The following is a 22,653-nucleotide window of genomic DNA, read 5'->3' on the forward strand; positions in this document are numbered from 1 at the left end:
GAGGGAGAGAGAGAGAGAGAGAGAGAGAGAGAGAGAGAGGGAGAGAGAGAATTTTAAAATATTTATTTATTTTTTTTAGTTCTCGGCGGACACAACATCTTTGTTTGTATGTGGTGCTGAGGGTTGAACCCAGGTCGCACGCATGCCAGGCGAGCGTGCTACCGCTTGAGCCACATCCCCAGCCCCTCTCCAATGATGTTCTTCATAGAAATAGAAAAAGCAGTCATGAAATTCATTTGGAAAAATACTCTTATTTTTCTAGATTAGCCAAAGCAATCCTCACCAAGAAGAGTGAAGCAGGTGGCATCACAATACCAGACTATACTACAGAGCAACAGTAACAAAAACAGCATGGTATTGGCACCAAAACAGACATGTAGACCAATGGTACAGAATAGAAGACACAGAAACAAATCCACATAAATACAGTTATCTTATACTAGACAAAGGTGCCATAAACATGCATTGGAGAGAAAAGATAGCCTCTTCAACAAATGATGCTGGGAAAACTAGAAATCCATATGCAGCAAAATGAAATTAAATCCTTATCTCTTACTCTGCACAAAACTCAACTCAAAGTGGATCAAGGACCTAGGCTTTAGACCAGAGACCCTGTGTCTACTAGAAGAAAAAGAAGGCCCCAAAATCTCCAGCATGTTGGCTTAGGAACTGACTTCCTCAACAAGATCCCTAAAGCATAGGAAGTAAAATCAAGACTTAATAAATGTGATGGTATCAAACTAAAAAACTTCTTCACTGCAAAGGAAACAATCAAGAACCTGAACAGAGAGCCTATGGAATGGGAGAAAATCTTTGCCACCTGCACCTCAGATAGAGCATTAATCTCCAGGATATATAAAGAACTCACAAAATTTAACACCAATAATGATAATAACAACCCAATCAATAAATGGGCTAAGGAACTTAACAGAGACTTCACAGAAGAAATACAATCAGTCAACAAATGTTTGGAAAAAATGTTCAACATCTCTACCAATTAGAGAAATGAAAATTAAAACTACACTGACACCAGTCAGAATGACATTTATCAATAATATGAGTAATAATAAATGTTGACGAGGATGTGGGGAAAAGGCACACTCATACATTGCTGGTGGGACTGCAAATTGGTGCAACTACTCTGGAAAGCAGTGTGGAGATTCCTTCGAAAACTTGGAATGGAACCACCATTTGACCCAGTTATCCCACTCCTTGGCTTATATCCAAAGAACTTATAGTCAGCATACTATAGTGATGCAGGCACATTAATGTTTATAGCAGCTTAATTCACAATAGTAAAGCTATGGGGCCAACCTAGATGCCCTTCAATAGATAAATGGATAAAGAAAATGTGTTATATATACAAAATGGAATATTACTCAGCCTTAAAGAAGAATGAAATTATGGCATTTGCCAGTAAATGGGTGGAATTGGAGAAGTGAAATAAGCCAATCCCTACCCCAAAAAACAAAGGCTGAATGTTCTCTCTGATATGTAGATGCTAACACACAATAAGGTAAGGCAGAAGGAAAAATAGAAGTTCATTGAACTAGACAAAGGAAATGAAGGGAAGGGAGGAGGGATGGGAATAGGAAAGATAGTAGAATGAACTGGACATAACTTTCCTAGGTTCATATATGAATACATAACCAATGTAACTCCATGTCATGTACAACCACAACAATGAGAAATTATATTCCATTTACATATGGATGATATATCAAAATACATTCTACTGTCATGTATAACTAAAAAGAACAAATTATATATATATATTTGCCTGATGTTTCTCAAAGGAAGAGATTTTTCATTTACTTTATCATTTAGTCTTTATGTCTACTATACTATTTTGTATTTTTCCCACTACTCTATTATATTTTTCCTCAAACTTGGTTTTATCTTTTTAAAACACACTTTTAAAAGATTAGTTCTAAAATTAGAGTAAAAAGTTCATTTATTTACATATTTAAATTTTTCTCTCATCTGAAAATAGAGCCCTCACATTCTTTTTTTTTTCCATAATTGTCTTTTTTGTTGCTGTCAATGGAACTTTATTTATTGATATGCAGTGCTGAGAATTGAACCCAGTGCCACACACATGCTAGGCAAGCACTCTGCCACTGAGCCACAACCCCAGCCCAGAGCCCTCACATTCTTTTACATTCTTCCCATTGATAACAGTGGGTCTGTGCTGCCCTTGGATCTTTGTAGACCTGTGACTACTTGGACCAATAACATGGCAGAAGTCACACTGTGGCAGACAGTGGATCATAAAAGCAAGGAAGCCCTACCCTTGGGACAGTCGCTCCTGGAACTCCGAGCTACCTTGTCATCACCATTAATAAAATGGTTATCAGACTTCCAAGTAGACTGCAACAATGACCAGAAAATTGTGGTTTCTTGTATTACAGACCTTACCTGTGGCTTTTTCTTTTTGCTGAAATGCATCTTTTGTTTTTTGTTTTCGTAAATGAAGACCTGTGGGTGCCAGATTCCCTTAGTCTTCCTATAACTGAGTATATCTTTTAGTTGTGGTGCTGGGGATTGAACCCAGGGCGGCCTTGTGCATATGAGGCAAGCACTCTACCAACTGAGCTCTATCACCAGCCCTAGTTGCCCTTACTCTTGAATAACATTTATTATTCTATTGTCCTCTGGCAAATGTTATTACTGTAATCAACGTTCTTTTCTCTCTTAGCCTCTTTTAATTTTAACCCATATACATGTGTGTATTTAAAACCATCAGTGTCGGTGATAGCCCTTTTGTGCCATGCATCGGAGCCCAGGGTAAGTGTGATACTTGAATAAGCATGGGCATTGTGGTCAGGCAGACCCAATTTGACATACAACTCTGCCACTTGCCACCTTGATCTTGGGCAAAACACTTCTCCAAGCTCTCTTTTCACCTTTGTAGAAAGACACCTATTTTTGGCCTTGCCGAGTTAATGCGAGAATTAAATGTAGTGTGTGCTTACTAATATTTGTTATAATAATTATCACTATTCCATCTTTGTCTCCTTATTGTGTCTAATCTTAGGGAAGTCTTCAAGTTCCACCTCAGTTTCCTCATCTGTCACATGAGGGCACTAATAGGGACCCACAGTATTATGTTAGAAGCGAATGAGAAATGCCTAATGTAAAGTCTACTAGGCCTTTGTTGTGGGTGTCATTGATATTCGACCCCCAGGGGAAGAGGCAGCTGGTGTAGGAGAAGGAGCTCCACTTGAGCCTGGGACCCAGTTCAGGCTGAATCAGCCTGCCTCCTGCACAATCCATACAGATCCTCTTCTCCATACAGAGAGGGCAATCCCTGCCTCCTCGGGCTTGGAGAGGGCCTGTGTGACATTGTGAATGTCAAAATCCTGCAGTTTTTAGCAGGTTCTGCTTGACTCAGAGACAGGCCAAGACATCTGAGTGTAGAGAAGCAGTCTAGAAGGCTGGTCATGGCCACTTGGTCTGGGAACCACTCCCTGACAGACACCCATGGGGCCTCCCAACCCTGCCCAGGGGGTGAGATTTGACACTAGTCCAGAAAACACACATGTAAAAACACAAACCACAGAAGTGACATGCAATCCTGCCCCCTCAGCTGTCACACAGGGGCTCTTTTCAAACTGTTTTACACTGGAGTGCTTATTGCCCTTCAGATGTTCCCAACAGTGAAAGAAACCCAGAGTGCAAGGGGAAAGGCCCAGTGCTGACTGGGGTCCAGGTAGCCTCTGAGCTGAAATCAGACCAGTCAACTGAAAATATGGTGTGTTTTATTGAAATAAATTTGCTCAGCTCCATCAGGACTGAAAGTTCACTGCCTGCCACCTTTACTGACTAATTTTGCTAGAAATCATTGCTTACAGCAAGGACAAATCTGGTTACTTTAGTTCACAGCATAAGTTCTTTCAGTGGAAAGGAATTAGGGAGAAAAGAGTGAAAAGGAATTAAGGAAAAGAAAGGAGTCAACTACCTTTGAAAGGGGCTGTTCTGGGAAGAGGTGATCGAATCCCCCACGGGATCCTTTCGGTATCCCACGCGATCATTGTAATGGTCAGCCCGTGGGGCTGCCACCTATTCACAGCCCCGAGGAGAGGACCGGGTGGGAGTTATGAGATACATGGAGCTGGCCCCTTGGGCTGGGGGAGGGGGCCAGGGAACAGAGGGCTCTTTTTCCTAATTAGCTGTTTTCATACAGGGAACACATGACCCAAACACAGCCACCAACTGGGTCTTTGACATATACAGGCAGAAAGGGGGAGCTGGGCTTTTGTCTGCCGCAAATTCTTTCAACTTGCCTGTCACCCCAAGCTGCAAAACTCAACAATGAGTCAGATGAGCTGGACCATTTCAGATAGTTTGCTAAATGGACTTGGAGGCAGGTATTATTTCAACTCATTCAAGGTTGAAAAATACTGTAAAAGTGAAATTGGGTTAATATCTCTTTCCTTTTCTAATTTTTTTTTTTTTTTGGCCATTTGCCTGAGCTTCCAGCATATTCTAAAATAGTGTGTGGTTCAAAAAGAAATAAACAGATTTTAAGGAACCATACTTCTCAGTAATAAATTCAACCTATTTATAAACCCTAATTGTCCTAAGTGTCCAAACTTCCTTTTTCACATTGACTATTAATAAAAACAAATGAATCGCAAGAGGTAGTAGAAAGGGAACTGCTTTCCCTGTCTAATGGAAAGTAGTCAGTGCTATACTTAGTTCATGAATCAGCAAATTTAAAGGAATAAAACAAAAAGGGGATGCTTGCTTTGTGGGTGTGTACATGTGTGTTTATGGGTGACACTGTTGAATCTTTGAGTTTTGAAACGACGACGAAAATCTCAAATAGTTTTCAACCATTTACTTAAGTGAAAACAGTTATGCACCAATGATTTTTCCAGACCTAGAGGTAACATGTGCTAACAGTAACTCTGCTGACTGGAAGTCATCAAAATGCCATGCCTGATGGCACTGCCCAGGTAGCAGTCACCAGAGCATTTCCATACTCAGCTCTCCAAGAGAATTTCCATCTGTAGCCATGCTGCAGGAAGGTTCAGAGAACTTTCAGAACTAAGATTAAAGAAATCTGCAACAAAATGCCTCTCTGAGTGGGCAAACATGGTCTTTCACGGACAGGGCTGTTTAGAAAAAATGGTGCTCTGTGTTTCACCTCGTCGTCACTTCATTGTATAGCCTGACTGGAAAATGGTGACAGAGACCATAGAAAGCTAGATGGAAAAGTGTCAAATTAAACCCAGTGCAAAATCTGGAGCTGACCAGCTTAATTGGAGATAATGAGAAATAAAACCACATCTCTACTTGCAAAGTTAATAGAGAACTTAAGCAATTACCCTGAAAATTTATACCAATAGTCCTTTACCAAAATGCCTATAAAATGAAGACCAAAGTGTTTTGTGATTTCGAATGTTCACAGAATGCCGTAAAGTCCCCACTTTAAGGACCCAGACTCAATGCATACTTCATTCTTTTCAGTGAAAGGTAGAAAACTGTGTCCTACTATGTAGCAGAGGCATTCACATTAACTTGGTGATTAGGTTTCTGCCTGCAGAAACAGGACCACTGGGCAGAGATTTCAAGGCCTGTTATACTAGAAAGCAGTAGGTAAGGACTTGGGTAAGGAAGTAGAAAACCCAGGGGGCCAGTAAAACAAATGTCAATCATTTTAAAAATAAAAAGTCAATTAAAAAAAAAAGTTTCCATCGGGTCACTTGCAAATGTTTAAACTTAGAGGCCTCTTCATGGGCCCACTTGGGAAACAGTCCTGTGGAAGCGGCACGACGGCACTGGGGACATCTTGTAAAGGGGGTGCCCAGTCATTACTGTTTACTCCTCTTTAAACTCAGGTCATACTCTGTGTGTGATCCTCTCCTTTTCAGACTGGATACTTCATTTTCAGAAAGCAGTGTCATCTTTCTTCTCTGAAAGTCCCAACAATGTTAGGTCCCCAACATAGACATGTTTCCAACAGAGGAACTTGTAGCCTCAATACAACTCATTCACAGAGGTGGATTCAGTACATACAGCTCAGAGAAAAGGAATGTGGGGAGGACTGGGGTGTTCTTACCAAAACTGGGGGCGCTATGCAAGGTCATGTCCCGAATCACCCTGGTGCCAAAACAGGACCACATCAAGAGGAACTGCTGGGCCACTTTCTTCAGGGACCCTTGTCTCTTGGCAGCCACCTACAAGGAATTGAATGGGATTAATAGTGATCATCTTGACTTTTCATTTATTTCTATTTGAAAAATGACAGGGAGGCTCATGGGTCTTAATACTGTGGAACAATGTTCTGCAGCAAAAATACACTTAAAAATTGAATCTTATGCCAATACTCAGTGCACACAGTAGAGAGGCTGATGTGACTGAATCAGGGATGGGAGATGCAGGGTCGGGCTTCTACCTCCTAGGGCTGAGGGCCAGGTCTCCCCTTGGAACCCAAGAACTCACAGCTGCCCGTGGCTCACTGGGGGCTCTGTATTAGCCAGCTGTTCACACAGACAAGTGAAGTGCTGAAGGACCCAAGGCTGCCCCTTCTGCTCCAGCTTACCAACCTTTACAACGCATCGGTCCACCATGGTATCCAGCCACTCGATGTAGGACTCGATGGGCGACTGCTCCTCCAGCAGGTGGTCAAACTCCTGGTACACTGTAAACAAAGGAGAGCCCCACACAACTCCTGCAGTTGTGTTTAAACAGAGGTGCACCTCAAAGGAGCAGGGGGTGCAGGATGAGCAAAGTAAAACTGAATGAATCAGACTCCAAGTCCTAGCAGGGCATTCACAGCATTAGGACATCAGCGCCCCACCCCCGACCTTCCCTGGCTCATCTTCCATGCCTGTGAATGCTGGGAGGGCTGGCCATCTCATGTATTTGTCAGTTCCCAACATGCTCTGCTGTTTTATACCTTTTATACTGAGGGGTCTAACCCTGCCTGGGGCCCTTGCCCCAAACTGATCAGTCCGCCTCTGTTCTTTCATGGCACTTTATTCTATCACTAATAACGCGGGGTTACAGTCAGGTCTGTGACTTGCCAGTTCTTTGTCTGGTATCTTTATTATCTAGTGCATTATCTGCTAAGCAGCTGTTAGCCAATAAAAACAGGATTGAATGAATGGGCGGAGGGGCTGCTGCTCTGTTGGTCCAGTTCACTCTGGTTCAGGGACTCCCCAACTGTCTAGTGGGGAGATTCGGGGCTGACACCCGTGCACTGGGCCGTTGGCCTTCAAGCTTGGTACGTTTCCTCAATCTCCCCTTCTTGACCCTGCATCACAAAGCTCAGTCCTCTTTGGTAAGATGCAGTGCATTTGTGAATTATTTGTTCAACTTCTGATTTGCCATTAATTCTGGTTGTGAGGCCAAGATGAGGCCTGGTTTCACATCCAGCTTTGCTACTTTGCCACATGACTCTGGGAAGCCTCCCCAGTTCTTTGGGGCTGCATCTTCTCATCTGTAAAGTGGGGGTGACAAGGGAGTGTTCCTCACAGGGCTGATGGACAGATTAAGTGAAGTCAGCATATGGTGGATTTGATGCAGAACTTGGCACACATCAGACAGTCAAAAAACTGCATCATTATTTCAGTGATGACCTCTAAAATTCTTAACTGAGGAGGAGTGGGCTGGGGGCAGCTGCAGAGGAAGAAATGGGAGCCTGAGTTGAGATAGGGCTTGGCCAGGAAAGAAGCCTTGGGAGGGTCCACATGGTCCAGTATTCCAGCTGCTCTATTTGCTTTTGAAAAGACCTTAAGGGGAAAGAGTCCTCTAACAAATATCTTAGAGGACTTTTTATTATAAGCGTCATAAGCTCAGACTGGGGGACTAGAGATATATGCCCCTCAAGATGACAGCACAGAAGGTATATCTTGGAATTCAGAGGGGCCTGGGAAACTCTGAATAGCCCCTCTTCATGGGGACAGCTTCTCTGCAGCATCCTGAACAAGGTCACTTGCACCATACAGAAGGTGCAAGGTGCTATAGCCATCCCCCTGCTCCACCCATGATCTCAGCATCAATCTTTCTAAAATCCCCCCAGAAGGAGTACTGATCTCCTCCTTCCTGTCTTCAAGCTGCCTTCTCCTGAGATGCGTGGCAAAGGAAGAACCACTAGAGGGGGGAGGTGGCCGGGGACCCTGAAAGGCTGTGGGGATGCCCTGGGCAGGACAGAGGTGATGGTGTCCCTTGGCCCTCTCCTGCTGCTTTTCTCCTCAAATCAGAGGCCCTGCCCAGGTCAGGGTCGTATTTGGAGCAGCACACACACAGTCTGTAGTTGGAAGTCTCTGTCCACGTGGACATGAATGTATGCTGGCAGAAGTAAATCACTGTCCACCCCTTCTCAAGCATTAATGTGCCTGGAAGTTTCTCCTGCCAATAGGTGCACCGACTCATGTGACCCTCCCCTGAAGCAGCTGTGGACTCCAGACTGACACATGCGGAGACAGGCAGTAAGCTCTAGTCCTCATTGTTCATGTCACCACCAGGGAGGTATGCCTGGCATCCGGGGTCATATGTGGGGTCCTTTGCATGACATTGTGTGCTGCCCAACTGCACCAGCTGTGTTGACACATGTCAACTGGCCCTTCTGTCTGGGTCAACCCATCTGATGGGAACAATAAAGAGGATGGGACCCAGGAAGAATGAAGGGGCAGAATGCCACTTAAATAAATACCAAGATACTCTGTCTTTCTTTAAAAAGCAAAATCAGAAGGAAATGAGCCCTGGTGGAACACCTTACACTGGATGATGAGTTTCCGGTGCTCGTCGCGAGAGTCCTCCATGGTGTAGAGGGTCTGCTTGGTGATGCTGTTCAGGTCCACGTTCCTCCAGTCCTCCAGCATTTGGAACGTGATGTCTGCACTGTGGATCACCGTCCGAGACGCCTGTGACCCAATCAATCCACTCATTAGTTTGTGGGTTTTAGGTTAAAACACCTAACATTGTTTCCTTTTAAGCTTCTTTAATGAATCTGCATGTGGAATTCTGTAAACTACCCTGAAATTTAGGAAAACTCCGTTTCAGGAAAGCAGCAGACAAGTCCATCATTCAGAAGACTCAGACACTGTTTCCTCCTGACTCTTCCCTTCTCTCTCTCTCTCTCTCTAAGGAACTACCAAGTTGGCCTAGGCCAGACCAGACCCTGCTGTTCCCAGCTCCTTTCGTCTTGACCCCATCAAACAATGGGACGAAGGCCAGAGATCTGTCAGCTTTCTGATGTATGCCTGTGGGATGGGGGGTCTCTGCTTCATAGCCCCTGTGTCTCTAGCACTTGAGAAGCAACAGGGCCAGGCCGGATTTAGGAAATGTTCCTGCTCCTCTGGCCTATGATAGGTTTAAGCCCAGATATTTCAAAATGTGAATTATCATGTAAATGCATTCTAGATTAGTTTAAGCTCTGGTTTTCTGTTTGTTTTTTCTTTTTGTATACTAGGATGATTAAAAGCAATATGAATAATCAAGATGGAGGAAAAAGGAAAGTACATTGTAAGGATCAATTTTGTATGTGTGTGTGTGTGTGTGTGTGTGTGTTAGGGCTGTGACTTCCCCAGCAAACTCTCTCTAGTGAACTTAAATTTACAAGTTGGAACAAAATTGGGAACAACATTACCAATATGGAACAATACCAATAAAAGCCAAGAAAAACATACCCTCGCTCGTTTCCTTTACTTGCATGTATTCAAAACATCGTTGAGTAAAATAAAAAGATTGAAAATACACAAGGACATTGTAAATCTCATAATACTTCTGAACTTCCAGAGGATGGTAAATAATGTCAACCCTTGTTAAACCTAGACTGTCCAAGCACAATAGCTTACTTAAATAACTGTCGAAGTCTTTGAAGGCCAAAGAGGCCTAGAATATATAAATACATAAATTGCATCAGTGTCTAATGATAACAAAAGCAACTGGAGGTAAAAGTCAGGTTTCTGGATTCAAACATACCTACTTCATATCCTGGCTTGGCTGCTAACTAGCTCATTGATTTGGGACAGGCAAGATTAATCTCAGTTGACTGCTTCATGAAATGGAGAAGTGATAGCACCTATGTATTAATGAGGGCTGCTGTTGAGGGTATGGAGATAATGTTTGAAAAGCATAATTCACAGTAAAAATAGCAGCTGCTGTTCTGGTTGGTTCTCTTTGCCGTGGCTGTGTTGATATCTCAGGGCCTTTGTACGTGATGTTCTCATTTTTCTCCCACTTTGCCCCAGCAACCCTGCAGTCATGATGGGCTAGCTTAATTGACACACCCAGAGAGGGGCTTCCTCTGACTGTCTTATCTAAATAGAATGTGTATATATTCTATGCCTGTTTCCATTCTCTTTCCTTTGTAAAACTCACATTTAATTTTTTGTTTGTTTGTTTGCTACCCCCACTCCTCCCACCCCAGGACAGGTGCCATTAAGCATAGTGTTTTGAGTAGGCACTGCTCTGAGTGGCTGAGATATGAGTGCCAAGTGGCTTGCTTGGCGTGCCTGGAAGAGCTTGGGTATGTGACTCTTGGGTCAGAGAGTTAGGGGGGAGTCTTTGGTTGACTTGTTAGTCTGGTTTGCTCTGTGTGTTTAGGAAAGCTCACTGGGATACTGGCGCAGATGTTCTGTGGTATTTCATTTCTCACACCAACCCCGGTCCTCTGGCTGATCCAGGAATGTGTCTGAGGCAGTCCAGTAGATGCAAAAGTGGTGTTTGCCAATTAAATTGCATACTGTCTTTGAGTGTGGAAAGTGGAAAAATTGCTCACGGTGGGGGTAATTTCACTCCCCAGGCTGTGTGTGTGTCTGTGTGTGTGTGTGTGTGTGCATGCTTGTGAAACACTTGGTTGTAGGCATGCGTATGGATGCTTATACCTGCATGTGTGTTGAAGGGGCAAAGTCCTTCCTAAGCCATCTGAGCCCCAGAGAGAAGCACCAAAACCATGTCTGTGTTCCCTGATATGACCCAAGGAGCATCCTTCCAAGCTGGCCTCTGCCCTCAGGAAGGTTTCTTGGTTTTGCTGATGCTGTCTTCTGCCCTGAATCCCCTTAATTTATCAGGCTTTGCACAGGTTAACCTCCTTATTGAGGGTTTCCTTCCTTCCTGAAATCATCCCTGTGCCATGTACACTAGGCACAGGACAGGAAGTGTGAGATGGGTGGGGAGGTGCAGTTTTACTCTCTGGATTCTGTTTGGAGCCTTCCCTCCTGCCTTGACCTTGAAGAACCAGCATCACCAGACCCAGAAGCACTTTATGGGAGAAGGTGCAAACCTCAACACACAGAGGGGCAGGCAGGTGACACACATGAGCAAGGTGGGCCAACTCTAGGAGAGTTGGTGGGTGAGGAGGGCGGTGCCTGCTGAGATACTGCTGCTGCCAGAGGAACTGCCCTCTGGGCATGATACCAGCTCTCCAAGGGTTTCTACACCAATCTGGGTATTTAGCTGTCATCTAGTTTCAACTGTTAGTGACCAACTGAAAAAAAAAACAACCTGATCATATGCAAATCAAACAATAATCTGACATGTCCTAGGGCCAGATTTGGTCTGTGGCCATCAGTTGGTCACTGCTGCTTTAAGGCTATTAGTAATTGAGTGTGATATTAATGGGTGGCCTTAACAGACTTTAGTTCCTTCATTAGGCACAAAATTAATAGTTATATGCCACCTAGTTGTAACTATAGAGTACATAGAGCACAGAGTGGGGTCTTTCACTTTTAGTTTATACACTTTCATGTTTGAACTTTTTTATGGTAAGTGCATGTCAATTTTGTGCTAAAAATAATGCAGATCTGGAAAAACTAAACAAAATTGGGCAAATATTTAAGGTACTATTTAGCTTTGAACTCTTGGATGCCACAACAAACAAATCATCCTGTTTATCCCTTTTGAATTATCTGACTCAGAGGCTCACAGTGGGGGAAATTTCACCCCCTAGGCTGAACTGGCCTTCTTGGCTGTCACAAGGGCTGGGTGGGTAGGACTATTGGCATCTAGTGGCTAGAGGCTACGGACATTGCACAAACAAGAAATCATGCACACCCAAATGTCAATAGGGACTGAAAAGCTCTGACTTAAGGGATCCATAAATTTGCGGCCTCTTGAATACATCTGAAAGGCTCAGGGGCAACTGATGTCAGAAATGATTTTGCATATGAGTTGAAACAGGTACTGGCTACCAGTTTTATTCCTCATCTGTAGAAGTTAAACACAGAAGTTAAACACTGTCGTCGGCCTGACAGAGCTACAGGAAATTGTTTTTCTGGATTTTTCCCGGGGATTTGCAATGACTAAGCAGTGGTTAATACACACAGAGGGTACAGCTACCTGGCAAAGATGATTTAGCGATGTTTGCCGTCTCAGGATTTGGGAAAACCTTCTCGACACTGCAAAAAGAAAAAAGTTAATTGGAAATATGTGCATGCTTTATGATTCTACCTTTATTTCCCAGAGGCAGATTTCAAAAAGTATCTTTCTCATTTTGTCTAAATTTGTCACATGGCCCACCCCCACTTTATGCACCCACTGACAAAACCCTGCATTTGATTCTTTGTTCTCCTGTTTGGGCTTCAACAACTATTTCCTAATGGTGATATTTGGGGTACAGATTTCAAAGTCACTCACATGCCACACTTGCAGGTGTGAGAAATGGTGGCGTCAATCAACCGTGAGTAAAGGCAATTATTTACTTGTCTTTCATTTCGCTAATTGCAAGCTCAATCACTTCTCTCCATAAATAATTGCAGGAATCAAATGGAAGCTTTGAAGAAGTCCCTTTAAAAAGTAGTAGTCTAATAGGAAATCTTGATTGAGCCTCCGTGGTGTGTGGGGGTAGGGAGTGCTTCTAGGGTGGAACCCAGGCTCCACAGTGATGTGGTTTTGCATGCCCAATCTGACATTTTTATCAAATTCTTTCCATAACCTATTTGCAGATTTTAATGGTCTCTGCCTTTAGGAAAAGATCTTGTTTCCTACACCAACATATTGAGCTGATCCATTTTCAAGTGGGGTGACCTTATATCTGTGAATTTTGTAGCAGAAAAGACACGTTCCTGCTCAAGGTCTTAAAGTTTGAGTGGCATTTGTTACCAACACCCCCCCCCAACACACACACACACATACACACACACACATTCTCCAGATGCACTCGGGGCTCCCTGGGAAGAACGCTTCCTCCAGGCACGCACAGGTGGAAGGTTCAGCAGACCTCCTGGCTATCGACTTTGAACTGGTTGGTTTTGTCAGCATAATTAAAATGGGCACCGGGTTTTCTTCTCATTAATTTCTGAACTGGTCAAGAAATAGTCCAAAATTTCCCTAGGATTATTCTAATTTGTACTCAGAGTTGGTTTGATTTGAAAAATAGGGTGTGGGTGAAGGAATGGGGATGGGGGGGGGGCAGATGAACTTCTAATTTTCCAGGCCGATCAATCGTTAATCCTTCTCCTTAATTACTTTTTCTTTAACTTTGTGATGTGGAATTTAGTGCTGGAGAAAAGAAAAGAACTGAGAGCCGTGAAATAAAGCGGGCTTTATCAATAGGTGATGGGCACTGCAGGCGGCCTCAAAGCACCTCTGAAAGGGCTCCTTTGCCTGCGGAGAGAGGGTAATTTGATCGCCTTCATTTTCCTCCCTGGCACTTATTTCGGGCAAGAATAGCAAGCTGCATTCAAATGGGGCTTTAAGAAACATATATTTTAAAGCCCTGTTTTGCTTAAAATCATTTCATCTATGTTTAATAGCAACAAATGAGCTGCACACGAGTCTCACACAAGCATGAACACATGGTGATAGAAAAATAGAAGCAGTTTTCTTAAGACCCAGCTAGTGCTGGGGCATGAGACACGATGCTCTGCATAGATCCACAACCCCAGGCCCCTTATGAGAAATATTAATTTGGCTTTCTAATTAGGCAGAGACTACATGAAGCCCCGAGCTGTTCCGTCTTCAGCTATCACAATCGCAGAGCTTCAAGGAAATCTCAGAGCTCCTACTTACCAGCTGTGTGGCTTTGGGGAAGTTGCTTTGCCTCTCAGATTCTCATCTGTAGAATGGGGATACCCTTTCCTACGTTGCAGAGGTGGCATGAGGATGAATTGGAATAAGGAGAATGGTGGTGATAAGCAGAGACTTGGGCATCTGAGAGACTGGTAGTAAGTTCTGTCTCTGTCGTTTATTACCTCTCTAAGCCTGAATTCTTTATGTAAAAGGAGGAGTAGGCCGCCCATAATAAACATTTTATGAGAATTAAATAAGTGCATGCACATACAGTCCATAGTACAATACCTAGTGCTCTATAGTCAAATGGTAGCTGTTAGCTGTTATTATTTTAATAACAATCACGTACAATGTTTGGCACTAAAACATTATATTCTGCTCCTAAATTTGTACTTACATTCAAATTTGATGTTTCTCAAATTTTCTGGGAGGTCGTGGAGAGCCACTTTTAGCCACTCATCCAGCTGCTTGGCAAACTTTCGAATCACCTGAGTTAAGCTAAAAAGAGAAATGGTGCTTTTTGAGTGCCACGTGTGTTGCTCAGTCCTCCCCAGAGGTCCTCTTTCCCCTAATCGTGTGTTGGCTACTACCAGTAGGCTCAGTCTTCTTAACAGCTCAGGGACCGAGCTGGAAGCCCAGACTTTGTGGAGAGCAGGTGGATATGGGAGGGGACTAACCAGGGCTAACCCTGGTCCATCATGCTCAACTGTAAAGCTCACTGCAAGGTGAGGTGTCATCCAGAACTCCTTCTGCAAGAAAAACATGTTCCTTCGTGTTTAGGAAGAAGGTGGATGAAGACAGTGGGTTGTAGCCTAAGAAGGCTGTTTTGCAGTCGGCCTTCCTCCTCATGCTGTCAAAGCCCACTCTGGTCCATGTCCCCTCAGACAAGTTGAAACTCGTCTGCAGCATATGGCAGATGCCTTCCCACCCAGCTTAGCAAACTGCTGCCATGTGTCAGGAGCTGGGAAGCAGCCATATTTTTTAAATTGGCAAAGAGCCCTAATATGGGCCTTCCAACTGTACTAGATTTGGAGAGTTAAGGACAATTTTGAGATAAGAAGTGGGAGGGGGTAGGGGTAAGAAACTGTGCAGGGGATGGTAGGTTACAATATGAGATAGGACTTTGGGGTTGAAAAGACACTGAGTGCCCCAAGTCTCACCATCAAAAACATCTGCTCATAGCTCCACCTCCAGTTTCTTCCATGTGAAATCCTGTTTGGCCACACTGGACATGTGGACCTCTCTGATGCTGATCACCCACATCATTCTTGCCCTCAACCAATGCCACCTACACTGCCCTGGTTCCGTCTTTCACTGTCTCTCTCCCACCAGGTCATGCTCACCAACCTTCACCCCACCAGGCATTCCATCCATTTTCTTTGGTCACCTGCTCTTCCCTTTCCATGACTAACTCTAACCTTCTCCAAGACCCTCACACCTCTACCCTCTAAGTCCCCTCCCCACAATAGATGGTGTCACCCCCTGTTTCTCAGGAAAGACAAACACAAAGGAAGACTATCACTGACCTTCTACCACCTACGTGGATCATCTTCTTTCTTCCTGAAAGAATCAAGGAGCAATCTCTCCTCTGTCCCAGGACTAAACTCCCTGTCCCACCCTCTCCTGCCTTTTAGGAACCTACACGGCCAACTGGCCCTTCCCTTCTATATTCAACTTTTTACTCTCTGCTGGATTATTCTCTCAGTATCTTAATGTATTTAAGGATGCTTTGCCTTAAAGAGTAAAATAAATAAAATAAAAACTCATTTCCTCAACTCTCTTCAAGCTACCACCATGTCTATCTACCACTTTACAGACATCTTCACAGAGTGTTCCAGACTCTTTTCCGGGGAGGGGATCAGGGATTGAACTCAGGGACACTCAGCCACTGAGCCACATCCCCAGCCCTATTTTGTATTTTATTTAGAGACAGGGTCTCACTGAGTTGCTTAGTGCCTCTCTTTTGCTGGGGCTGGCTTTGAACTCGTGTTCCTCCTGCCTCAACCTCCTGAGCTGCTGGGATGACAGGCGTGCACCTCTGTGCCTGGCAGTCCAGACTCTTTGTCACCTTTTCTTCACTCCCATTCACTCCTGGCCTTGCTCCTGTCCCTTAGCCTAAACAGCTGTCACCTGGGCAGCAAGCTCCATCAGTGGTGCAAACCCAGAGGACGCATTCTGGTCACCTTGCAAGGTCATCTTGGCAGCACACGTCTCTAGTGCCCACATCTGCCTTTTGGACCCCCTAACTTCCCTTGGCATCTGTGACTCCTCACTCTACTGCTTCTACCCGACACAGAGCTCATGGCCCTCTCCCTGGCCATTGTGTCTTCCAGATCTAGCCCTGGGCCCTCTTCTCATAAAGCCCTTTTCCTTCCCTGCTTAGTAATCTCTCTTTGCCCTCAGCTTCAGTCACTATCTACAACCACTTTCATGTCTGCAGCACAGAGGTCTTTAGGACTCCAGGCCCACTGGGTATATGGCCTCTCTATTTACAAGTGCCAGAGTCAGGTCAAACTCCACATGTCCAAAATAAATTCCTGATTTCCCCCTCAGACCTGTTTCTTTTCTCATGTTAAAACTCTACTTCCCATGAAGTTTTGTTTTTAACTTGTTTATTATGAGAAGTTCCAAACATACCCCAAGAAAGAATAACAAAACAAAACTCCAAGTACCCGTGACTCAGCTTCAAAAATTAGCAATATTTTGCCAGTTTTCTTTTTCAGAGTGTTTTAAGCAAGTTAATAATATCATTCACCCCCAGAAACTAAGTGTGCTTTTCAGAATCACAAGGTTTGAGCGTGGATGTGTGCACGCACACACATGAACATGCATGTAACACCTCCACACCATGAGAATGCTCAGCACGGTGAACGGTAATTCCTTAATGTTGTCTAAAGCCTAGTCAGTATTCAGATTTCCCTTTTTCTCTCTAAGACATCTATTTGTTTGTTGGAATCAGGTCCAAACAAGGTCCATATATAGCATGCAAGATACAACATTGCTTCTTCAATTTCTTAAATCCTCTTTTTTCTATTTTATGTTGTTGATTCCTTGGCGACACCATGTTACTTATTCCTTGGGGTGGCCCACTCTATGATATGGCTAATCTGTTCCTTATAGTGTCATTTAATCTATTTATGCATCCTGTGTGCTTCCCACTAGGTCTAAAGATTTGATTGAGTTCAATTTCAATTTTTTTAGGCAAGGAAACTTGGTAAGTGGCCCCTGGGATGTGAGTCGCATTGTATGATGAGGATTAAATGTCTTGGTTTTCTTCATTAAATGTGCTCATTTGGCCTCTTGTTCCATTACAAATATTTCAGATTTTACCTCCAAGTTCCCTCTCAAACACTATTCACTTTCCTCCCTTTTCTGCCACATTCAAGCCACTATCATTGCTCACCTGGACTGTGACATTAGCTTCCTGAGTCCACCCTACCTCCTTCCCACCTCCACCCATCACACTGTGAAAGGTTTTTTTGCAAAACACATGCAGTGCTGATCAGTATTGATCCAAAGTCCTCAATACTTTCACATATTCTTGGAGGACATGAACCCAAATCCTTGCTATAGCCCCCAGACCCATCCTCTGGCCTTCTTAGCCCTCTGCCCACCTTCTCCTCCTCCTTCCTTCTCCTGGCCTTTGCCCCCTTCCCTCCTCTCTCCAGGGCCTTGGGGCTGGCCTTCTTTCTGCCGAGAGCACCTCTCCTGCTCAACTGCTGCGCCTCCATTGCACCTGCAACCGGATGTTACTTCTATAGGGAAACGTTGAACTTGAGATCCTCCTGCCTCTGCGCCCAGGCACTGGGATCACAGGCGTGAGCCCCCATGCCCAGCTCCCCTCCTTTCTCTTTCCCAGCTCTCCAGGCTCCTGTGCACCTTGTAGGGCTTTGCACCTGTGTCTGCTGGTAGCATGACTCTCCCCCTTAACAGCTTCCAGGGTTGACTGTGGTACTTCCAATCACCAACCTCCTCACATTCTCAGCTCCTCACTATCTCAAAATTCTCTACATTCTGCTACACATTTTTTAAAAATCCCTTTGGCTTCCGTGATGAAAATGGACTACAGGGAGGCAAAGGCAGAGAGCTCGGTTTTGATGTTCTGGCACAGCGTGGTGACAGTGGAGATGGTGCGAGGCCAACAGGCTTTTTGATGAGCAAGCGGATGTGGTGCATGAGGACAGAATCAAGTGTGTCTTTCTGAAAGCAAAGGAAGCTAAGCCCCCCTGTGCCTTGCAGGGCGCCTGGTACACGGGAGGCGTGAGTGTTGAGTACAGAGGGAGCTAAAGGACTGTGTGTGTCATAAAGGCCAAGTTCAGAAATGGTACCCATTGTCTGCACACTGGATCCAACTTCTAAGTGAGAAGACGTCTTAGAATGTTGGGCTGCTTTTGACAGGCCGAAAAGTTCTGGTGACAGTCCAATGGTGGGAGGGCTGCTTGCCCTTCTCCATCCATGATGTGTTGCAGGTGCTGACACGGGGCCGGAGCAGGGACTGGACCTTTGTCTGGGAGCAGACACTCAGCAGCAGGACTGTGGGTGGGCCTTTTGTTTCATGCAATCATTCGCTTTTATTAAGCTGATGAAAAGTGGGGAGGAAGTCAGCCCAGAAAAGATTCTACTTGGGAATTTGGAATTTGGGCCTGTAGTCTTTTAGGGGTCATCGAAACATTCAAGCTGCTTTGCTGTGGTGTCAGCCAGCAGTGAGGAGCTGTCTTCCCTGTCACCTGGTGTGAGGGATGCCTCCCTAAGCCCCAGGCTGGCCACTCCCTGCAGCGTCTGTTGAGGCTGTTACCCTGTCGTGGATGGCTCTCCCTCCTCCAGGGGGTTCACCTGCAGCCCACGCTTTCCTGAGCTCTCCTTCCTCCCCTCATCTCACCCCCTGGGCTGGGATTCCAGGGATGCACGTGGCTCCCTTGTCTGTGGTTCCCGCTATGGCCCCCCTCCTGCATCTTAACTCGCACTGGCAGGTCCCTGTGTCACCTCCGATGATGATGCTGTTACAACAACAGCAAAGTGTGATAACAGCAAGGACCTGTTAATGAGTGCACCATGCCAAGTGCTAAACACTTCACACCTCCCCTCGTTTAATCCTCACCTCAACCCCATGAAGTAGGCACTGCTGTTAGTCCCAACAGAGAGATGAGAACCCAGGCCCAGAGAAGCTATTCCATTCTCATTCGTCCAAGGAAATGTGGTAAGTGACAGAGCCAAGATTCAAGCCCAGGTCTGTCCGATTCATGATTGTTCTCCCTCTGCAATCTCAGATGGTGAAAATACCCACACCTGCCCCTCACAGGTGCCTGGGTTCTCCTCATCTCCAGAGTCATCTCCTGATTTTCACTGCTATTCCTTTAACACCTCAGGGTTGTCCTCAGTCTTTGCTCTTTTGATATCTTCTCCTCCTTGCCAATCAAACCACACACACACACACACACACACACACACACACACACACACAGTCTTATGGTCAAATAATTGCTGTTAACAACCACTACACCAAGATCATTTGAATGAGGTGAAAAACCTAAGTTTGAGAATGATATACCTTTCCTATAAATAAAAGTATACGATTCATGTATACCCTGTAATAGTGTCACTGGTCACCTGAAATTCAACATGTTCTCTGAGTTGGAAAGAAGCCAGGGTCTGAGTTAGTGAGTTGGGAGCGGCACCTCAGCCTGGCCAGGGTGGAATTAGAATGTCTAGAGCTGATGCTCATTTCCATCCAGACAGAGCACAGGGCCCAGCAGACAGAAGGCACTCAGACAAGATGAGAAGTGAATATGTAAAACTGAAAAGTCAGCTATTGGACGGACCTCCATCTTTTAAGTAACTTTATCTTCTTAATTTAATGTGACAGCCACTAGATTTATAAGTCAAAACTCACAGTAGTGCCAGGTGCAGTGGCACATGTCTAATTCCAGCACTCAGGAGGCTGAGGCAGGAGGATCTAGAGTTCAAAGCCAACCTCAGCGATTTAATGAAGCCCTAAGCAACTTAGCAAGACTCTGTCTCAAAATAAAATATAAAAAGGGCTAGGGATGCGGTTCAGTGGTTAAGCACCTCTGGGTTCAATTCCTGGTACGGGGGAAAAATCAGTGGTAATAATATTTAACTATGTAATATGTGTGTACATAGCACCTGCAATGAAATATTAGAAGCACGTGAAATTTTCTTATAATTGTATGTCTTACCAATCACTCAGAAGGTACATTTGTGATCCAAAGTGAAAACAGAGATTTAGCTATTATCCAGTTCACTTTATCAACACACAAGAATGAATTCAACAACACAAAGCCTAAGTGACACACGTTTATACATAAATATGATTAGAAAGTTGAAATTCTGTCTTCACATAGAACTGTTGAATAATGCAGAAAAGGCTGAGAATAAAATTTGGCTATGATCTCACCTGCAGGTGACTTTTGTGAGCCTATTGGTGTATCTGGTTCCATTTGATGGAAAAAGCATCATTCCTACCATAATAAGAAAAGGCAGGACAATCTACAAACTCAAAATTTTAACTCATCAGAGAGCTCAAGTCACAACCATGTAGCCTGGAACTGTGAGGCCCCAGAACCACGGGGCTTGCTTCAGACTGAGACAGTCCAAGCAAAAGAGAATCCCACTGCTCTCCTCAGCTCCAAACTGGCTAACAGAAGCACCAAGTCTCAATAGAGTAACATAGGAGAGGCCCTGCGGCAGGAACACTGAGGAAATGAAAAGCCTAAGAAACAACTTCCAACCTAAGTGAAGGCGCCCCAGAGAAATTAGAAGCTGGTGGCACCCTGAAGGTAACCATAGCAACAACAAGGCCCAAACCCAGTGAACTTCGGAACAGCTAAACTATGGAACCAATATAGATGCCCTTCAACAGATGAATGGATAAAGAAATTGTGGTGTATATACACAATGGAATATTACTCAGCCATAAAGAAGAATGAAATTATGGTATTTGCTGATAAATGGATGGAACTCGAGAATATCGTGCTAAGCGATATAAGCCAATCCCAAAGAACTAAAGGCCAAATTTCTCTGATATGCAAATAATTCCTAATCCACAATAAGGAGGGGGCACTAGGGAAGAATAGAGGTACTTTGGATTTTACAAAGGAGGATGAAGGGAGCGGAGGGGGTATATGCATAGGAATGATAGCAGAATAAAATGAACATCATCACCCTACATGCTTAGGTGTAATTCTATATCCTGTACAGCCAGATAATGAGAAGTTATACTCCACTCATGTATGATGTATCAAAATGTATTCTTCTGTCATGTATAACTAATCAGATCAAATTTTTAAAAAGTATAAGTAACAAACAAACCATGGAGATAAACAGACTGATAAAACAGAATTAATCCTGGGCTGGGGTTGTGGCTCAGTGGTAGAGCACTCACCTAGTACAGGCGAGGCCCTGGGTTCGATCCTCAGCACCACATAAAGACAAATAAATGAAATAAATATATTGTATTCAACTACAATTAAAAAATAGATATTAAAAACAAAACAAAATTAACCCTAAACCAGACACAAAAAGAGGGGGAAAAAAGAACAAAATCCAATGAAGTTAATAGAAAACAATTAGCAAGATGGAAGACTCCATCCATATTATATTATGACACTAAATGTATAGGTCTAGATAGAGCAGCTAGAAAGGGAAGTTGTCAGATTGGATTTTTTTTAAAGGCAAGACCTCAGTCTATGCTGATTAAGAAATTTATTACAAATATGAGAGACAGTGACAGAGGAATAGGGTGGGAAAAGATGTCATGCAAACATTAATTTTTTAAAAAAACTAGAGCATCTATGCTACTATCAAAGTGGACTTCTTTGGAAGAACTATTGCCAGGGATAAAAACAGACATTACATTTATGAAAAGGAGTCTGTTTGTCAAGAAGGCATTACATCCCAACTTGTATATATGTAACAGTAAAGCTTCAAAATCAACTTTAAAATACATGATGCAAAAATGGATAGAAATGACAAATCCCAAAGTAAAGTTGGAGATGCCTTCAACAGAACAAATGTATAGAAAGTCATTAAAAACAAAGAAAAACTAAACATTATCAATTAACTTGACTTAGTTGATAATTTATAGAACACTTCACCAAATAACAGCAGAGTATGCAGCCGTTTCAAGTATGCATGGAAAAAAAAATCAATATAGACCACATTTCTGGAGATAAAACAAGCTTCACTAAATATCAAAGTATTGATATATCACATATTATATATCAATAATTAATATTGATATATTATATATGTAATCTAACCACAGGGAAATTAAACTGCAACTCAATAACAGAAAGATACCTGAACAATTTCTAAATATTTAGAAGTCGAACATTCACTTCTAAATAACACATAGGTCAAAGAAAAAGCCACAGGAAAGCAGAAAATATTTTTAACTGAATTAAATTGAAACTACAACATATCAAAACTCGTGGGATGTCTCTAAACAAAGACTAATTACATCATTTGATGATTTTATAGAAAAGCAGAAATATTTGTAATCAATGACATAAGCTTTCACTTAAAGACATGAAAAAAGAGGAGCAAAACAAATCCTAAATCAATTAAAAATACAACAGAATTGAAAATAGACAGACTTTAAAAAACCAGAGAAACCAAAAGCTGTGCTTTTTTTTTTTTTTTTTTTTTTTTTTTTTTTTTTTTTTTTTT

The 22,653-nt window shown here is 43.5% G+C and overlaps 1 protein-coding gene across 4 annotated transcripts in view; it reads right to left on the reverse strand.

Moving 5' to 3' along the window:
* Positions 1 to 22,653, reverse strand: part of Rfx4 (regulatory factor X4) — a 159,078-nt gene that overhangs the window by 29,499 nt on the left and 106,926 nt on the right. For all 4 annotated transcript variants that reach the window (XM_048802632.1, XM_048802628.1, XM_048802640.1 and 1 more), the window contains 5 exons: positions 14,363 to 14,463; positions 12,295 to 12,353; positions 8,732 to 8,876; positions 6,555 to 6,649; positions 6,068 to 6,185 (listed from right to left, as the gene is read on the reverse strand). In XM_048802632.1, the coding sequence (XP_048658589.1) occupies positions 6,068 to 6,185; positions 6,555 to 6,649; positions 8,732 to 8,876; positions 12,295 to 12,353; positions 14,363 to 14,463 (518 nt within the window). The remainder of the gene's footprint in view (positions 1 to 6,067; positions 6,186 to 6,554; positions 6,650 to 8,731; positions 8,877 to 12,294; positions 12,354 to 14,362; positions 14,464 to 22,653) is intronic.

This window comes from Marmota marmota, unplaced genomic scaffold (assembly GCF_001458135.2).
Source record: "Marmota marmota marmota unplaced genomic scaffold, marMar, whole genome shotgun sequence".
NCBI lineage: Eukaryota > Metazoa > Chordata > Mammalia > Rodentia > Sciuridae > Marmota > Marmota marmota.